This window comes from Pteropus medius, unplaced genomic scaffold (assembly GCF_902729225.1).
Source record: "Pteropus medius unplaced genomic scaffold, Ma_sr-lr_union100, whole genome shotgun sequence".
Classification (NCBI taxonomy): Eukaryota; Metazoa; Chordata; class Mammalia; order Chiroptera; family Pteropodidae; genus Pteropus; species Pteropus medius.
In genome coordinates this window covers 911,439-928,494 of record NW_024347862.1, presented here as the reverse complement: position 1 = coordinate 928,494, position 17,056 = coordinate 911,439, and the positions used below count along the sequence as shown (strand labels likewise).

The following is a 17,056-nucleotide window of genomic DNA, read 5'->3' as shown; positions in this document are numbered from 1 at the left end:
AAGCATGGCTGACCCACACCCTTGCCTTCTACCTTTTTTCCTTTCCAGGGGGATGTGTAATCAGGTGTGAATTGTATAGATTATTCATGATGAATGCTTAATTCTAGTTTAACTGACTTATTACCCAGCGTACTTCTTACAACATCTACCCTACAGCTGGTGTATTGGCACACAGTTTAATTTTAACATTAGCCTAAACAAAAAATTATTAGGAAAATAAATCTGGCAGATGTTTACATAAATACATATAAAATGCCAAATACAAAGGATTTCTAGATTGTCCACTATTTCTTTTAATCTATTATTGTCCTCCTCAAGTACAAAGAATTACGAGCTTGCTATTCTGCTGCTGCTTTAAGTATTCTGATGTTCACCTTTTGCAAAGCTTATTTTGAGCTGTGTTTGTCCCACATATGGCATTAATTCACTTAGTAACTAATATTTATTGATTACCTACTCTGTGCCAGACACTATGTTAAGTGATCAAAATACCAAAAGAGACCCCAAATTACTACCCTAGGAAGTTTAATATTCTGTTGGAAGTTACCTTATAAATAAGGACTTATAGTATAAATTAAGACTTTAAAAAGAACTCTATATGTGATTCAGAGAAGGGACTAAGTAATCAATTATGAGAGGCCCGGGGAGTGCTTACAGAATACATGATGTCTGAGATAGGATTTAAAGGATGAAGGAAAGTTGAGAGCAGACATTGGAAAATAGAGCATTAAAGGCAGAGTATGGTATATTTGTGGTACTCAAAGAAGAATTCAAGTATAATTAGGACTATAAGGTATGCAGCAAAATGGGCCAAAGATTACACTGAAGAGGTTAATAGGCACCAACTCATCCAGAGCCGTATGCGTCACTCAAAAAACATAGTTTGTTCCTCCTTGGGTGGGAAACCATTTACAAACAAACAAATGATGGCATGATCAGTTTTATAACTTAGAAAAAGCATTTAAATATTGCTGATTCTCTGAAAACATTTAAGAAAACATTTCAAGTCAAGGAGAAGGAGAAATCAAGAATGACTCAGTTTTCTACCTTGTGGATTAAAAAGCATAACTAATAGGACGATATATCTTTCTAAACAGTATATCTGATTTGTGATTAAAAGTCTTGTTATTAAATCAATAGATTATTATCTACTTTTATATAAAAATAAATGACACATGAGGAAGCATGGACTATATCTAATAATTTTGAGCTTCTTGAGAAAAAACTTAAGGACCTGGGGACTCAGATTGTATTTTCATCTTTTCTTCTATCTATAAGTTTTGTCTTGGGAAGAAAAAGGAAAATATAGAATGAACAGTTAACTGTGTAGCTAGTGAAAAGGGAAGGTTTTTAAATTTTCTGTACCTTGGCACATGATATATTCTTGACTACAGATAGAGCATACATAACTCAAGGATAGTAGGAAAAAGATACTTGGCAGGAGACCCACCAACTCGATAAAGAGGAAGAAGCTGGAAAAAAAAATCGAGATAGCTAAAACTGGATATTATGGAAAAGAGCTGAGAGAGAAGGGAAAGCAGAGGTGGATTAGAGATACTAGAATTCACAGGATAATATAACAGAATATGAGATAAATAATAGTACTGTTTTCTATATCATAATAAAAATTGAACTTAAAATTTTAATACCAGAAGTTATCAATGAGAGTTGTGAACTAGGATTTATTCATTCAGTAAATATTTGATTGTTTATCACATTGAATGGCACTATTATGGTAAATCCTAAGGAAGATATAAAAATGAATTAAATGAGATTCCTGCTCCCTAAACCTTGCAAACTTATTCTTTTGGCACTTAAAAGAAGCTTAATCAATGTGTTTTGAGTAAATGGAATAACCAAATTAAACACAATTCCAATGAGTAAGGAAAGAATCAGCATCAAATGAAAACAGAGTAGTTAACAGTTCAGACTGAAGATGAACATCAGATTGAAAAAATAGAGAGAAGGAACATATACTGAGTAATACCAAAAAATAACAATAGAATTAATAAGAATGGTGTCCAGTAAGCTTAAACAGAAGGAGCTGAAGTTGTGGGTAAATGTTAGGGGGAAAAAAATTTAAAAAAAAAAATTTTTTTTTAAACAAGAAGAACAATGAAAATATAGGTAAACTGTTTGCAACAGATGTTGTGGTATTAACTGGTAACATTGAGAAAGCAATTTTTCACTCATTCAACAATAAATTGGTCTGCTGTTTGCTAGGCTATTTGATTTCTCTTTTCTCCATTAAAGAAAATGGTCTAACAAGAAGCATTGAACAAACATGATTAAACTAGAATTGAAAACTAAAATAGGAATGAAAATAAGAGAGCATTTAACCTATTCTAAAGCTCATGTACCTGATCCAGATGAATTATATTCTGTGGAACTGAGAAATGTTTATTTATCATGAAGATATAAGATCATTAAGAAAATTATCATGTGGAGATGTATTGGAGATGGAAAAATATCATGCCTTTTAAAAAATGGATGTAGGTTGTTGAATTTGACATTCATCTCTGGACATTTCTAAAACGGTTTATTAAGTATACATCTTGTGAACACTTGAGAAGGGAATGGCGAACCTTAGAAACTGGTATGCATTCAATGGGAACGTGTCCCGCCTGATAAATATGGTTTGTTTGTTTTTTAATTTCTTTAGCAGGATTATTAGACCATTAAACAAAAGGAGTGTGTTAGTTGTTACATTGTATATGTATTTCAACAAGTTTTTGCCATATTTTTGTAATACCCATGCAGACAGAATGGATATACATAGCCTACCTAGACTGTAGTACTTTTAAGTGATTTGTGGCTAGTTGAGTATATTTAGCCTAAGGCTATATAATAAATTGATGTCAACCTGAAGGGAAATTTCTAGTGATAGAGCATTGCTCTGTTACCCTATTAAATTCTTTATCAGTAAATTTGCAAATAACTAATCTTAAAGGTACAATTAATACTCTGGATGACAAAAATCAAGATTTAAAAAGATTTCAAAAGGCTAGAATGATAGTCTAAAACCAACAAGATGGAATTTAATAGAAATAAATATTAAGGCTAGAATGATAGTCTAAAACCAACAAGATGAAATTTAATAGAAATAAATATTTAAAATATTAAAGATATATTTTTTTTAATTGCACAAGTATAAAAGGGCAAGACTAGGCTTAACAGATAGACATATAATTTTTTGTTAAAGTGTGTATGGAGAGGTAGGGTTCTAAGTTGACTACAAACTCAGTATGAGTCAGTGCTTTGATTTGTATGCCCCAAAGGCCAACACAGCCTTCAGCTATAGTGATAGAAATATAGTACCTGGTTCAGGAAAAGCACTAAGTCTCTGCATTCTTTGCTGGTTAGGGCACATCTGGCGATTGTGTTTAGTTCTGGGTACTCTGTTTTAAGAGAATAACAAAGCAGCATACACCCAGAGGATAGAACCAGGATGACAAGTGGTTCATTTCTCTCCTTCATTCATCAGACATTTATTGAGTGTCTTCTGTGTGCTCAACCTTATGGTATACTCAATTTTGAGGTTGGTGGAATCGACGATATATAGCTGATAGAAGAGACTTAGGAGAGAAATGATAGATGTATTTAAAAACACGAAGTGTTGTTTTATGAAAGAGAGATTTGACCTGGTAACTTCAGTAAACCCTGTTAACTTCAGCGGGTAGAAGTAGGAGCAATGACTAGAAGTTGCAAGGAAGTAGATTTTGGTTGCCAGTATTTAAGAAGCCTCTCTAATGAATTGAAATGATCCTTTTCAAGAATTAAGCAACTTCCTTAAAGTTGCATTCCTAATTGGTGGTGGAGCTAAGATAAAAGCCCAGCTTTCTGGATCCAGAGGCCAGAACCCTTGGCTATGCCATGATACTTCACATGATACTGCTTTGTGAGGAGGTTGGATAGGGATAACCTCTACATTTTCTTCCAACTCTGAAGTAGTCTCTTATTATGAAATGTTCCTTCTAGGTTCTCTATGTTTTCATGTATGAATTGATGAGATTGGGATTGGTGACTTCTTAAGATAATTCTTAATCCTTGATTAGTAATGCTTCATTTCTTAATGTATATTTTATATCCATAAGTTGTAACAAAAACTCTTTGTGGCTGATATAGAAGTACGGAACTCAGATTCTTAAATCATGGGGTTAAGGCAGTATTTAGTCTACCCTTGAAGCATGTGTTTTAAAGATGTGGATCTGTGATTTAAAACATAAAAGCAAAAATCAAAGAAGAAATTATGTAGGCTCCATGAACCATTTTGCATTTTACAATAGTCATTGAGAGGAAGAAACAGGAGTTTCTTGCCTTTGAAGTTTATTTACTCCTCATTCTTATCCCAATACAGGGCAACAAAAGAGTCAGAGGGCAACAATGCAGGACTTTCTCAGACACAGCTGAGTGACCTGGGTCTGGCTAGTTATAGAACTGAGAAGCCTAGAGCTGAGAGCAGCCATGGAGGAACTGTATAAACACAAGAAGGGGCTAGGGCAGGAAGGCAGAGGCCTGGGAAGGGAATCAGAGGGAAGAAAAGTGTTACTTTTATCAGGTGTGAAATTAGCAAAAACAGCTTCTTTAATGGGAATGCCCTGGATCCACACCATCACCCTCAAGATGGCCTTTCTCTCTACCCTATAGATTGGGGCTATTGATTTAATGAGCAAATACTCATAGTAATGCACTAGGATTGTGGCTACAGCGTTCATGGTTTATGCCATTGTAAACATTTTACAGGGTGCTTGGGGGTAGGTGGAGGTGGGGAGTGTTTCCAGGAGGCTAAAAATGTGGCTTGGGCTTTTTTACCCCTTTTCTTGTAATTCCTAATTTTTTATACATATTAGTGCTTTTCAAACTTTTTTTTAAATTTCAACCCACAGTAAATAATTTTTTTACATCGTGACCCATTGTGAACACACACATGCACACATATACACACAGATATATATCTGTTATATCCGTATATACATACATATATGAAAAAAAGGTCCCGAAACATGAGATGCACTTTAATGTTTTCTAGTCTGTTTCTATTTAGATGTGTTTAAATGTCACAAACCACAAAGGATTATATGGCCTCAAATGCTGTTCATCCTACAATTTGAAAAATATTGTGCTATAAACACCAGTTTTAAAACGACTATAAAAGTGTCCTGATACATTGTATCCAAAAGACCCTTAGTCTAATGCAGTGATTCTCAACGGAGAGCGATTTTGTCTCTCAGAGGACATGTGTCATTGTCTAGAGACATCATTGATTGACTTACAACACTGATTGTGTTGGGGAGGGAGGCAGTTAGGGATGCTGCTAAACATTTAATAATGTACAGGACAGCCCTCCACAATAATTAGCAGTCCAAAACATCAGTAGTGCCAAGGTTGGAAAACCCTGCTCTAAGGGTAATAAAATGAGTTGACACTTCTAATCTACTGTAGACCTGTTTAGAATAATAGAAGCTTTAACCTGACCATCCTTTTTTCTTTCTTTGAACTGTATTTGGTACCTTACGATGAAGTTGAAACGTAATTGCCCTTGGGTTGTCTACAGAGGTACAGCCCAGGGGATAAAAATGGTGCAAGGAATGACTGTCTGTTATTTTCTTTGCAGACTGCACCAGGCATTTTCGTTAGAATATTGTCATTGCTCTTAGGAATATTTTCTGTGTTATGATTTCACTATCCTTGTCCCCGATCTTCTCCATTAAGCCATACTTACCCAGGGCCCTTCCTCACTCAGCCATAGCGGCTCTTAAAAAAGAAGTGAAGGAAATCTGGCTAATTAGATTAGACATGGTCTTTAAATCTTTCTCCCCTACTTATGAGATTTAATTCTGCTGTTTTGATGGGAACTGACCTTCCACTAACCTTGAAGTGCCATCTTAAGCCTAGTATTAAACTGTTTCATTTTTTAGCCACTGCTTCATTCTTCTATCTATAGCTATTTCAAACCAGGTTCTTTTGAACATGGATGAGACATGCACTCCCAGTATAATGGAAAGCCTTAATCTCTACATCCTCACTCCTTCCATGTTTGGCATCAGAGAAGCTCTTGAATGTCTCAGTGTCAATCTGTTGTTTTTTTCTCACTTTGTTGCCTATTTCTAGACCTACTAGTAAGGCTTTCATTTGCTCTGAGTCATTCAGAGATGGCCTGACCGAACAGACCCGGTTTGGGTTTTTTTCTTCTTCTTTTCTTTGGGGAAAAAGGTAGGATAGTGTGAGGAAATATCCCTAAATGAAATATTAGAACTGGAATAGTAGTAGAAAAGAAAACCAATGCTATTTGAGGCTCTTCTCTGCCATATTTATTTTAGTGTATTTACCTCATGTGTCTCGTATTACATAAACAATAGCATTTGTATTTACTAAATGATTCCTTATAAATAATTCATAATAAATTATAAAGAGGAGTGTGTGTGTGTGTGTGTGTGTGTGTGTGTGTGTGTGTGTGTGTGTGTATCTACCTTGAAACTCTAGATTTCTTTTAGCGTAATAGATTCCAGAAACTGATACTGGAAAGCTCCTGTGATACATTGGACTTCAGACACATAAATTTCATTCCTTTCGCTTCAAGATAACTATAAGGACACAGATTTCTTTTTAACCTTCTCACTCCTATATTAAGAATAGAAAGACAACATGTGGAATAGAGAGATCAAGAGAATTAATGAGGAGGAGTTAAAACATCTGTCTCTCTGTGATACTACAAAGCCTAATCTCTCCGCTTTCCCTACTCTAGCTCAGTTTCAGAATAGACTGAGCAGGACTAAGAAATTCATGAAGTTAGATAAAGCACTGGTGGTGTGTATGGAGCTTCACTTTGTGAATAAAAGAAAGAGAAAATGGAGAGAAGAGATCATTGAGTGAAGAAACCCCCGCCCTCTTCGTTCTTATCAATTATTGGTTCTATGTTCGGTGTTGGGCATAGCAAATGAGATGTAATTCACAATTTAAGAAAGGCATTGTATTTAATAATAAAGCATGCCTTAGAAATTGCTCTACAGCTCAGAGTTTTTGTATTGTCTGAAAGGCAAGGCAAGTTTTAGCAATGGTAGTAGGGGTGGGGTGGTGGTGATTTTCTTGGTTTAGGCTTGATCATTTTTTCCTTTCGGATTGAGATATTTATTATTTGTAAAGAGATACTGTATCTCAGAAGTTATGTGAGCAGGAAAGATTTACTGCCCTGGTCTTCTCCATGGGCTGCCTAGGGCTAGGGATGAAACCAGATTAATTGCAGGCTAACATCCAGGAGAAAGCCTCTGTTTTCTTAGAGGAGGGAAGAACCTGGGCAAGAGGAGAATCCTGAAGAGAAGGAATGTGTAAATCTGTGTGGTACAAGTATGTGTGATTTTTGTCTTTTGCCTTTGGGGTATGAAAAAGAATAAGGAAAACAAACTGTAGCACCTAGCAAATAGAAACCACTTTCTAAACTATATTTCTCTTTTTAGACGTGAAGTTTGTTTTATTTCTGCCAGTTTGCATAAGTCCTATTTCTTATATTTCTGGGACTGACTCTTCTAGGGCTTTCTGTACATCAGTTCTGTGCCTCAGGGTTTATAGTACTTGACAGTGATACTTTATGAGCAGTTGATATTTAACTTGGAGATTTTAGTCATCTTTGTCAGTTCTGCTTGTTATCTTAGTCAAATCCTACAACTCAGTTTGATTCACTGACTCATCCTCATCATCAAGGGCTTATTTTTACTTTATCGTAGTTTGATTCTTCTTCCTGACATTCTCACTTAGAGTTTAAGCCGTAGTCCTGTAGATATGTATAAATTTAGAAATTCTTAGTTTGCCAAATGCTAAAGTTTATTGTGCATTTCTATGCTTCAGTCACTAAGTCACATAGTGCAGCGAAAAGTCCTGTTTCCATTAGGTGAATTAACATTAATTCAATACAGTCAGGCTCATATATTATGAGACGTGCACAGAAAATGACCAAGGTACCCAGATTTGCTGTTGGATAGTATGCTTAGTCTAGGAAGGGTTGAGTGGATGCCAAGATACCTTTGAAAAATTGAGTTGCAGGCATTATTGGCTCCAAAAGTAAGAGCAGACTGGCTTATTGTATGTATATGTGAATGAAAAACTGAGCCAGAACTAATTCTAGCTAAAGGTTTTTTGTTCAGGATTCTGGCTCTTTGGAGGACTTAAAGATTTTGGTTTTCAAATCCTAGCCCTTCTACCTCAGATCACTTAGATGACACCCTAGTACTCATCATTCAATTTAGCAAAAGTTAACAAGTACATGTGGCTTAAGGTGAAGAAGAGAACTTGGGGTAAGAGAGTTGGGTCACTTGCTTCCCTGCAGAGAACCAGATCAGGTCATTGCATCCAACCCCTTTGGCGACCGTCTTCTATAAACAGGAACAGGAATTCTTGTGGCTGGATCTCTTTCATCAGGCATCTTAGACTCACTGAATGAGAAGCCCTATAAAAAGGAGATGCAGCCCTAATAATAACTAATACGATCTTGATGGCTATTTTGGGCAAGAGCAGCTTTGTACCGCTCTTGATCTCCATCAATGTCTGCCATTCTTGCCCTGCCATTACCTTTCAGACTTACTATTCTTAGAGTCATTTGTGAGCCCTGGACTAGGGGAATTGCAGCCCCCAACACTGGAATGCCTAGCTTGAGTGGAATGCAGACTGTCTGGCAGAGTGGAGGTTAAATAAAGTTTTCCTTGGCAGCCCTCTCTGCTCTTGGAAGAGTGACAAGTGACTCGGGTATAGGAGCAATGGCATGAGCTGCCATGTGGTGCTGTACCAAAGAGTCTTCCTCCCAACCATGAGTAGAAGCAGTTGATGGTCCATCCATTACAGTCACAGCCATGCCAGTATCAACCATAGTACATGCGAAGGAGGCCTCAGTGGTCTTGAATTTTAGCTAGTGACCACATCACTGTGAAAACATGCGAAAATAGGATAAAGAATAAGGTAGAAATGCCTTGCAGGATCTGCAGACTTGGTATATATGCCCCCTCAGAGTTATTGACTCATTTTTGAAATTTAGACAAAGGGGGAAGTTTTCATTATAATTGCCAGTCAGTAAACATTTCTTGAGCACTAAGGCACTGCAGGAAATTTTTTAGAAGTGTAAAATCTAGAACTCTTGTGGCGCTTATAATTTAGTTGGAAAAGTAAAGGCTTAATAAACACATGAAAAAATAACTTATATTCCAAAGTAAAATATTAGTTTCAAAGCTGTGCAATTAGGTGTCAGTGGAGGTCTAAGGGGAGAGAGAGCACTTCCAGCTGGATTGGTCAAGGATTTTGTGGAGGAGGGAGGGTTAAACAGGTCTTGCCAGAAGGGAAGACCTCTGCTACTGGAAAGGAGAGGGCCTTGTCAGTGAGAGGACTGTTATGAGCAAAGGGCAGATGTAGGATATGCCCAAGACAGGTCATGGGGACTTGAAGACCAACAGGATATAGACAAGGTGGTGAGAGAGAGGGATTTGTGTGTAGTCATCAAACCCTTCACTGTATGGGCTATGTGTACGTATTACTGAGCAGTTACAGTGCTTCCCACTGGAGGAGAGTTAGAAAGCCTCTAGCCTTGCCTGGAGACCAAGACCCCTTTAGCGTTGTGTTCTGTAATCCCCCTAATCCGATGTGTGGCTCATAGTGGACACTGAGTAAATAACAATATCATTATTACTCATCCTAAGTTTCTATGATCCCAAATTGTTGAATTGGCTTGGTTTGATTTGTGACAGTTGGTGCTACTTAGCTTTGCCCTATTCTGATCACTCCCATGATTTACACCTTGTTGCACCCTTCACGTTTATCTGACCTTCCTTCTCTCTTCCACCACAGGTGGCTAGAGGTGCAGGTAGCTAATCTAACGTGTCCACAGCGCTGGGTGCAGTACCTCCGACTTCTTCAGGAGTCCATCTGGCCTGGCGGGGTTTTACCTAAGTATCCACAGCCTGTAAGGACCCAAGAGCAAAAGGTGGCTACTGAGAAACAGGCTCTGCAGAGCCTCATGGGAGTCCTGCCAGGTAATTGGGTAATGAAATCGGTTATTCGAATAACTATTCCCTTCTGATCCGGCATTGCTACTGGATCAGAATACCCCCATGTCCTTCCCTATTTTTAAAAGGGCTGTAAATGTCGTTAGACTCAAAAATCTGTTGACCCACCAATTCTCAACCTAATAGTAAAATGATCAGGGCTCCAATTTTTTTACCCCTCACCCAAGCAATGCTGAGTGAATGGAAAAGATTACTATGACCACACCATAGATAGCAGGTGGAGATCCTGCAAGTATTTGGGGTAGTAGCTGTGGGGCAGGTCTGGGAAGCTCTGCCTACACAACAGGGGCAGGTCTCAGAACTGTTCCCACCAGTTGAAAATGTTGAGTTCTCTGACAACTCGTAGACTTTGGGACCAGGGAAGAAAATATATGTCCTACAGAAGCTCAGCCTTGATAAATTGGAGTAAGGTACATGGTCTGTAACAATAAATAAAAACAAACTCTGAAGAAGGTTTTTTCTTCATACCATTTTTAGAGGGCAGGAAAGGCAGTTTGTGTGGCTGTGCTGTGTTAGCCAGGGTACAGTAGTGAACTCTCAGCTCCGGACAAGGTCGCTTAGTGTTACTAGCCTCAGCTGTTACATCGGAAGGACCTGCGCTTTAGCGACAGGTTACAAAATTATTTCCTGAGGCCCATTCTTATTTAGACACCTAATTTAAGAAACTTTTTTTTTTTTTAACTTTTCTCTGTTTTCTGGGGATTTTTAGTATGACTATGTAGTTCAGAAGTATGCCAGAAATACCCATTTGAATAAAGATAGCAGATACCATAAGGAGATAATCTCCATAGAATCTAAGTCTTCTATGGTAACACTAAAACTGCATCCATATTTTCCTTTTCAGATATCCTAGTAGAAATCCTTGGGGTGAACAAATGCCGGCTGAGCTGGAGTCTAGTCTTGGAGTCATTACAGCAACCCCTCATCAACAGGTAGGCTGAAAAGTGTGTACCCAATATCAACATAACTCAAGCCATCTCTGGTCTCAGAGGTGCCAAGGGTTTCTAAGTGAACAGCCCACACTGAGAAGAACAGGACACAGTCTTTCCTTGCCCTGGGCCCTGACTGCAGAGTATGATGTCCAGGTCCACACACACACACTCAAACCTATGCTACTGGCTCCTGTGCAGATGGTCCTGTGGTCATAAGCTAATGTTGGACCAGCCTCTTATTTACATTTGGAAGAACTCAATGCTGGCCCCCACATGAACTCCCGAAAATGCCGTCACCCTCCAGGCTTTTTTGTTATCCTTAATGGTTTTTTCTAGCATCTGCCAGTCCTTGTGAACACCGAGAACATTCCCTGACCTGGCCATTACAGGCCATATAACGATTTTAAGCTGTAGGCTTATGGCCTCATGGCAAAGCTGTGATTAGTGCTAGTGTTAGAGATTATCTCTGTTTAATATGAGGTAGATAAGATAATGAGGGTAGAGTCTGACAAAGTAACCAGAAGTGCTGGGTGAATACTCCTAGAATAATTCACTGGCTGTTACCTTGGGCTAGAATGCCTCTGAAAAGTATTTAGTATCTCCACTCCTCTCTCAAACTCTGTCCCAAAGCAGATGGCATCTATCAGCTCTCATTCCTCAACCGTCCTGGCTTTTGCCTCATTGTCTGTACATCTAGAGTGATTAATTATGAAAAACAGCAGTAATCAGAAGCTCTGAAAATTCTTAGTAAGTTGATATCACAGGGATTTACCCTCCCTCACTGTTCTTTAGAGCAGTTCTGATATGCTAACATAGCTATATAAACAAATATGGAATTTCCTAAAAATTTAGTCTTTGGTACTATTTCTACCTTTACTGGAGTCATAGCCCTTTTTAATTCAAGAGACTTTTCTTCCACATCAGAGGCTTCATCAGGTTATATCAGTAATGGAGGATGGGGGGAGGGAAAACAAATGTCATAAATGTGATCTAGCATCCCTTGACTGAGCTAGACCTTCCTCTAAGTTGTTTTGTCCATTTGTTTCAGGCATTTGATTTACTGCCTTTGGGACGTCATCCTGGAATTCTTGGATCTCAGTGCCTCAGTTGAGGAATCTACAGTGACCACTTCTGCCTCAGATACCACAGGCAACCCCAAGAGGATGGGCGTCTTCCCTTAACTATAGGTTATTCACCTGTTCTTCGAAGGTTAGGAAAGGAGCGTTACTCCACCACCCAGACACCAACCAGTCAGGAAGCCTGTGCCTTGGATCTTGGCTGTAGCTCAGAAGACATGGGTCTCAGTGGCACAGTTTCTCCCCTCAGTTCTCCTCCATTTGTAGCAGGTGATAGGAGGATATATGTACCGATTGCATGCATGTCCATTGCCATACCTTTTATTGTGGTGTTTGAAGTGTCGCTAGTGGGTTGGGTAGATCCTGTTCTTTGGAAAAAGAATCCGTGAGTAGAGAAAGGAGCCCTTTTTGTACTCCTCATAAGATTTTTCACCAATGGCCTGGCCCTGTGCATACATATACCTAATCTACCAACACGCAAGCTCTAGATAGACCAAGAAAAAAAGAGCCAAATTTCCTTGGAGGAGAAGACAATCTTCTGAGCTCTCTGTTCCCACCAGCAAACTGGGGATTCATTGAGGACCACTCTTGAAAGCCAGACCCCTGAGTTCTATCTAGTTTCCCAACAATTCCAGGAAAGAAAGGGAAATATTTCTTAAGGGACTTCTTGCGCATTGGCTGTTTTCCAACACATGAGCCCTATAGAGGATGTCATGGGTGGCTGCACTTTTCCTGTCCAGAAGACTTCAAAGCAGACTGCCAAAGCTTCTGGTAGATCCACCTGACCCTCTATACCCTTTTCTGAAAGAAAATCACACCAAGGATTTTATTTATTAGCTTTGTTCCTAACCCCTTCCCCAAGAGCAGTTGAGTTTTGTCTTTTGTGACCTCCTCTCTGTCTTCTTTCAACAAGATCGCACATCAATTTTCATGTTTAGTTAAGTGCTTCCAAGGGGAAGGGAAACGCTCTACTGCCGAGAATGCGCAGGCAGTAGGAATCCCAGGAATGACAGAGTTCTCTCTTCACAAGTCTCCAGCAGGGAACTTTTAGTCAGATCCAATAATATTAGCAAACTTGCAGGAAATTGATTGCCCACAAAAAGCTTTTTACTTCTGTTCTTAATCGATCTAATTGGTCTTTAAAAACATCAGTGATAAAGGCAAAGATGCCATGTCAGGCGGCAGTGTCTATTAGAAAAATGGAACAATTAGGAGAAAGTGTTGGTAGTGAAGGAGGCAGAGGGACAGTCATAAGGGAAGTGCTACACATTAAATGCATGTGAATAACTGACAAAAACAGTTTAAAGGGAATTACTGCCTGCGAGACCTTTGCTGACCCCTCATCCTTTAGCACTGGCCTGTGGATCCTCCCATTTGGAGGAGGGTTAGACTGACAACGGGTGTCTAAAACAAATGTCAAGTTTCTCTTAGACACTTAAGTAGGTGGCGTGCACACAATTAAAGTGGTTTGTGAAAGAAAGTCCTAAAATCTTTTTACTCCCCCATACACTCCCAAGACCTACCCCTCCTCTGCCCCAAGGCTTTTAACCAGAAAATGTGTGCTGCTGTAATGGTGAGGCTTTAGGCGTGTTATTGCCTAAAGACCAGGAGATGAATGAAATCCTGTCTCCTGGAGCCGTCTAACCTTAGAAGTTGATCTTTAACTGATTTTATGGCTCCAAGTTCTACAAGCATCTACCTTAGACTCTCACAGGCAGAAGGATCTCAGCTTGGCTGTCTTTGGTAAGTGTTTGCAGTGGTGAGGAATTGCAGCGAGTCCAGCCGACTTATTGGAGCTAATCCTTTACCTCCATGTAGGGCCAGGGTGCTCTTCTGGGCGGGTGGAGTCCTGACTTCTACCATCTCTCCCCATGCTTTACCCTCATGTGTACTTAGCTACCTATACTGCTTCAAATCTCTGCTACTACTTCTGACTCAGAAGTGGTACAAAACCGGTACATAAACCGACACACCAGAAAAATCCTTGTGGCTATAAATTCTACAGAATCTTTTGACACTTCCAACCAAAGAAGGCTTCTTTGTATTTAATGTTATATAAGAGACCACACCTGTACTCTCTCTGCCCCAAAAAGATAAGCTGTCCTCATTCCCTCCTTCTACCCAGAGGGGAAATAATGGATATCTCCAAGGAAATAATCAAAACCCATCTGGCTTTGAAATAACCTGCCAACTTGTTACTTGGGTAACAAGTTCAGACAACAAGGGAGATCAGCATTTGGGAGAGAGTCACAGGTACCAGGAAAAGATACTTCCAGCTTAGAGTGATAAAAGGCAATGAAGAACTGGGCCTGCACTATAACCTACATACTTTTTATCCTTTTTTTGCCCTACCCAATCCATTCATTTTCCTACTACCACTCTTCCCTTTCTTCATTGCACCCAACTACAGTTGTTAGGTTCTGGGTGGAGTAAAAATATGTGTAAACATGATCCTTGGCAGTAGGAGTTAGGATGCTTTAGACTAAAACTACTAGGAGAATTTATTTCCTTCCATAAAATTAGTAGCTGAGTAGGTAAGCCCCCAGGGTTGATGGATTCAGCAATTTTGACCTCATAAAGGGCCCAGATTTTTTTTTCTTTTCATCTTTCTGCTCTGCCATTGTGAACTTGTGACTGTTCCCAGACCATCTACCTTTATGGTTTCTGCAGTTTGGGGCATCACATTTATACAAAACAGTATCTGTGAAAGAATAGGGGCATCTCTCACTTTTTCTTTTTAAAGAATGAGGAAACCATTCCCAGAAGCCCTTCAAGAATCTTCTCATGATTCATTGGCCTAAAAAAAAATCATTAGATGTTAGCAATGAAGGAGCAGAGAATAGTTATTTATAGACAGTGTCTGTTACAGGGGTCATTCTACCAACATCAGCGAATCCCCCATGATACTCTAAAAATACCTGGTACTAGCTAAGAGGTAACATTTGCTGAGGGGGCTGCTTGAAGCATTTCACATACATTTTTTTAACCCACACATCAACCCTGTAAGGTAGGTTCTGTTATATATCCTCATTTATAGGTGAGGAACAGAAGAAGGCACAGAGAGGTGACTTGCCCATAATCACTGGCAAGGAAATGGCAGAACCAGCCGTAAATCTTGTTAGTCCACCCTCAAGCCTGTATCATAACTTACACTAGTCTGTATGCTTACAAAGCAAAATAAGACCATGTTCTCACTTTTAAGAAACCTATGGTTTAGTAGATGAGCCAGCACACTTTTGGTTGGGAGCCAGAGAATAAATATTTTAGGCTTTGTGGCCATATGGTGATTTGCAACTACTCAGCCCTTCCAGTGTAGCATAAAAGCATAGACAATACATATACAAATGACTGTGGCTGTGTTCCAATAAAACTATTTACAAAAACAGGCACCTGGCCAGATTTGGCTGATGAGTGGTTTGCAGACCCCTTGTCTGGTGAGAACAGTGCTTATGAAACTCAAATGTGCCTGTGATTTACCTGGGATCTAATTAAAGACCTAGTATGCTGCATGTTTAACAAGCTCCCAGGTGCATGGCAAGGAGAACGCAGCTCTTCCACCACACTTTATCAAGTCATTAAGAGGCCCGAACTTTTATCAAGGAGATAGAACATGGACAGCTCCAATTGTGTGTGATTAATGTACGATATAGTAAGCACTTAATTGAGATTAGGGGACCACGGAAAGCCTGAGACGATATCTAAATTGGCTCCTGAAGGGTTAATTAGAAATAGCCGGTGAAGGCATGGGGAGGATATTCAGACAGGAAACAACGAACAATGTGTGTAGAGACAGTAGTCAGAAAAAACAAATCTTGCATAATTTCATTTATCTGAGGAACCCAGAGCAGTCAGACTCATAGAGACAGGATGGTGGTTGTGGGAGGTCGGAGGGAGGGGAGTGGGGAGTTGTATAATGGGTGCAGTTTCAATTTAGCAAGATGAAAAAGTTCAGGAGGTATTCACAACAGTATTTGGTATACACAACACTGCTGAACTGTACACTTGAAAATGGATAAGATCATAAATTTTGTTATGCATGTTTTACATAATCCAGTTTTTAAAAAGACATGGAGAGCTGTAAGTGGTGCAGCACAGTAGGAGCACAGCATGCAGGAAGAGAATGGCAAGAGAGGCTGGGAAGCCAGCTGCGTGGAGTCGGATGGGAGGGGGCCTGTCTGGCATGGCAGACTAAGGAACCTGGGACCGTTTTCCCTCTATACAGTGGGCATCGAAGAATCTTTCCAAGAAGTACTTTTCATTAAGGTTGACAATTCCTAGCCGTTTATAGGAAACAAGGGGATTTGATCACACATGTAAACAGCTCTTAGTCCGACTCGTGTGAACTTGACTGCTGTCTTAGTCATGTTCTGATCCCCTTTAATTTCTTCAAGTCAGTTCCCACTGTTTTTTATATGTGAGGTGGCTTCAGGGGTCTATAAAGTAAAATGAACTTAAAGAGATAATTGAGAGCTGATTGAAATCCTAGCTTGCTCTGCCACTTAATCATCTATGAGGTCAGCTAACAGCTTCATTGAAACTTAAATTTCTTTCAGAAAAAGGAACAAAACCATTTTGAGAATTGAATGAGAATATATAAGAACAAGACTTATAAAGTGCAAGTGCTATGCTCTTAAAATGTCAACAACGTTATTACCCCAGCCCTCTGTCTGAGGGAGCAGTTGGAGGTGCCTTGCTTCAGGTACCCGTTTGGCCAAGCCTCAGGTTTGCGCAGCCTACTCCGACCTAGTTTATTCTTGTCTCCTTTTGTATGAGAGCAGGATGTGTTCCTCCAGGATGTGGAAGCTTGGCCAAGCCTGCTGTATGCAAATGGGCATGGGAACTAGGGAAGGAGTGGTAATTGGGGAGGAAGAGAAACCATGATGCTTTTGTATTTAAGGCCTAACTAGGAAAGTCTTTCCATAACATGGTGCCTCTGTTTCCTTTCCTCTGGGAGTGCCAGAAATCACAAGGCAGCAGTTGATTGCACTGCCTTTGTGGATGAGAG

The 17,056-nt window shown here is 39.5% G+C and overlaps 1 protein-coding gene across 1 annotated transcript in view; it reads left to right on the top strand.

The window, feature by feature from the left end:
- Positions 1-15,437, top strand: part of SNX19 (sorting nexin 19) — a 38,703-nt gene extending 23,266 nt beyond the window's left edge. Inside the window, exons 9-11 of the mRNA XM_039878842.1 lie at positions 9,826-10,010; positions 10,888-10,975; positions 12,024-15,437. Coding sequence (XP_039734776.1) covers positions 9,826-10,010; positions 10,888-10,975; positions 12,024-12,156 — 406 coding nt within the window. The 3' untranslated portion in view covers positions 12,157-15,437. The remainder of the gene's footprint in view (positions 1-9,825; positions 10,011-10,887; positions 10,976-12,023) is intronic.
- Positions 15,438-17,056: the final 1,619 nt, after the last annotated feature.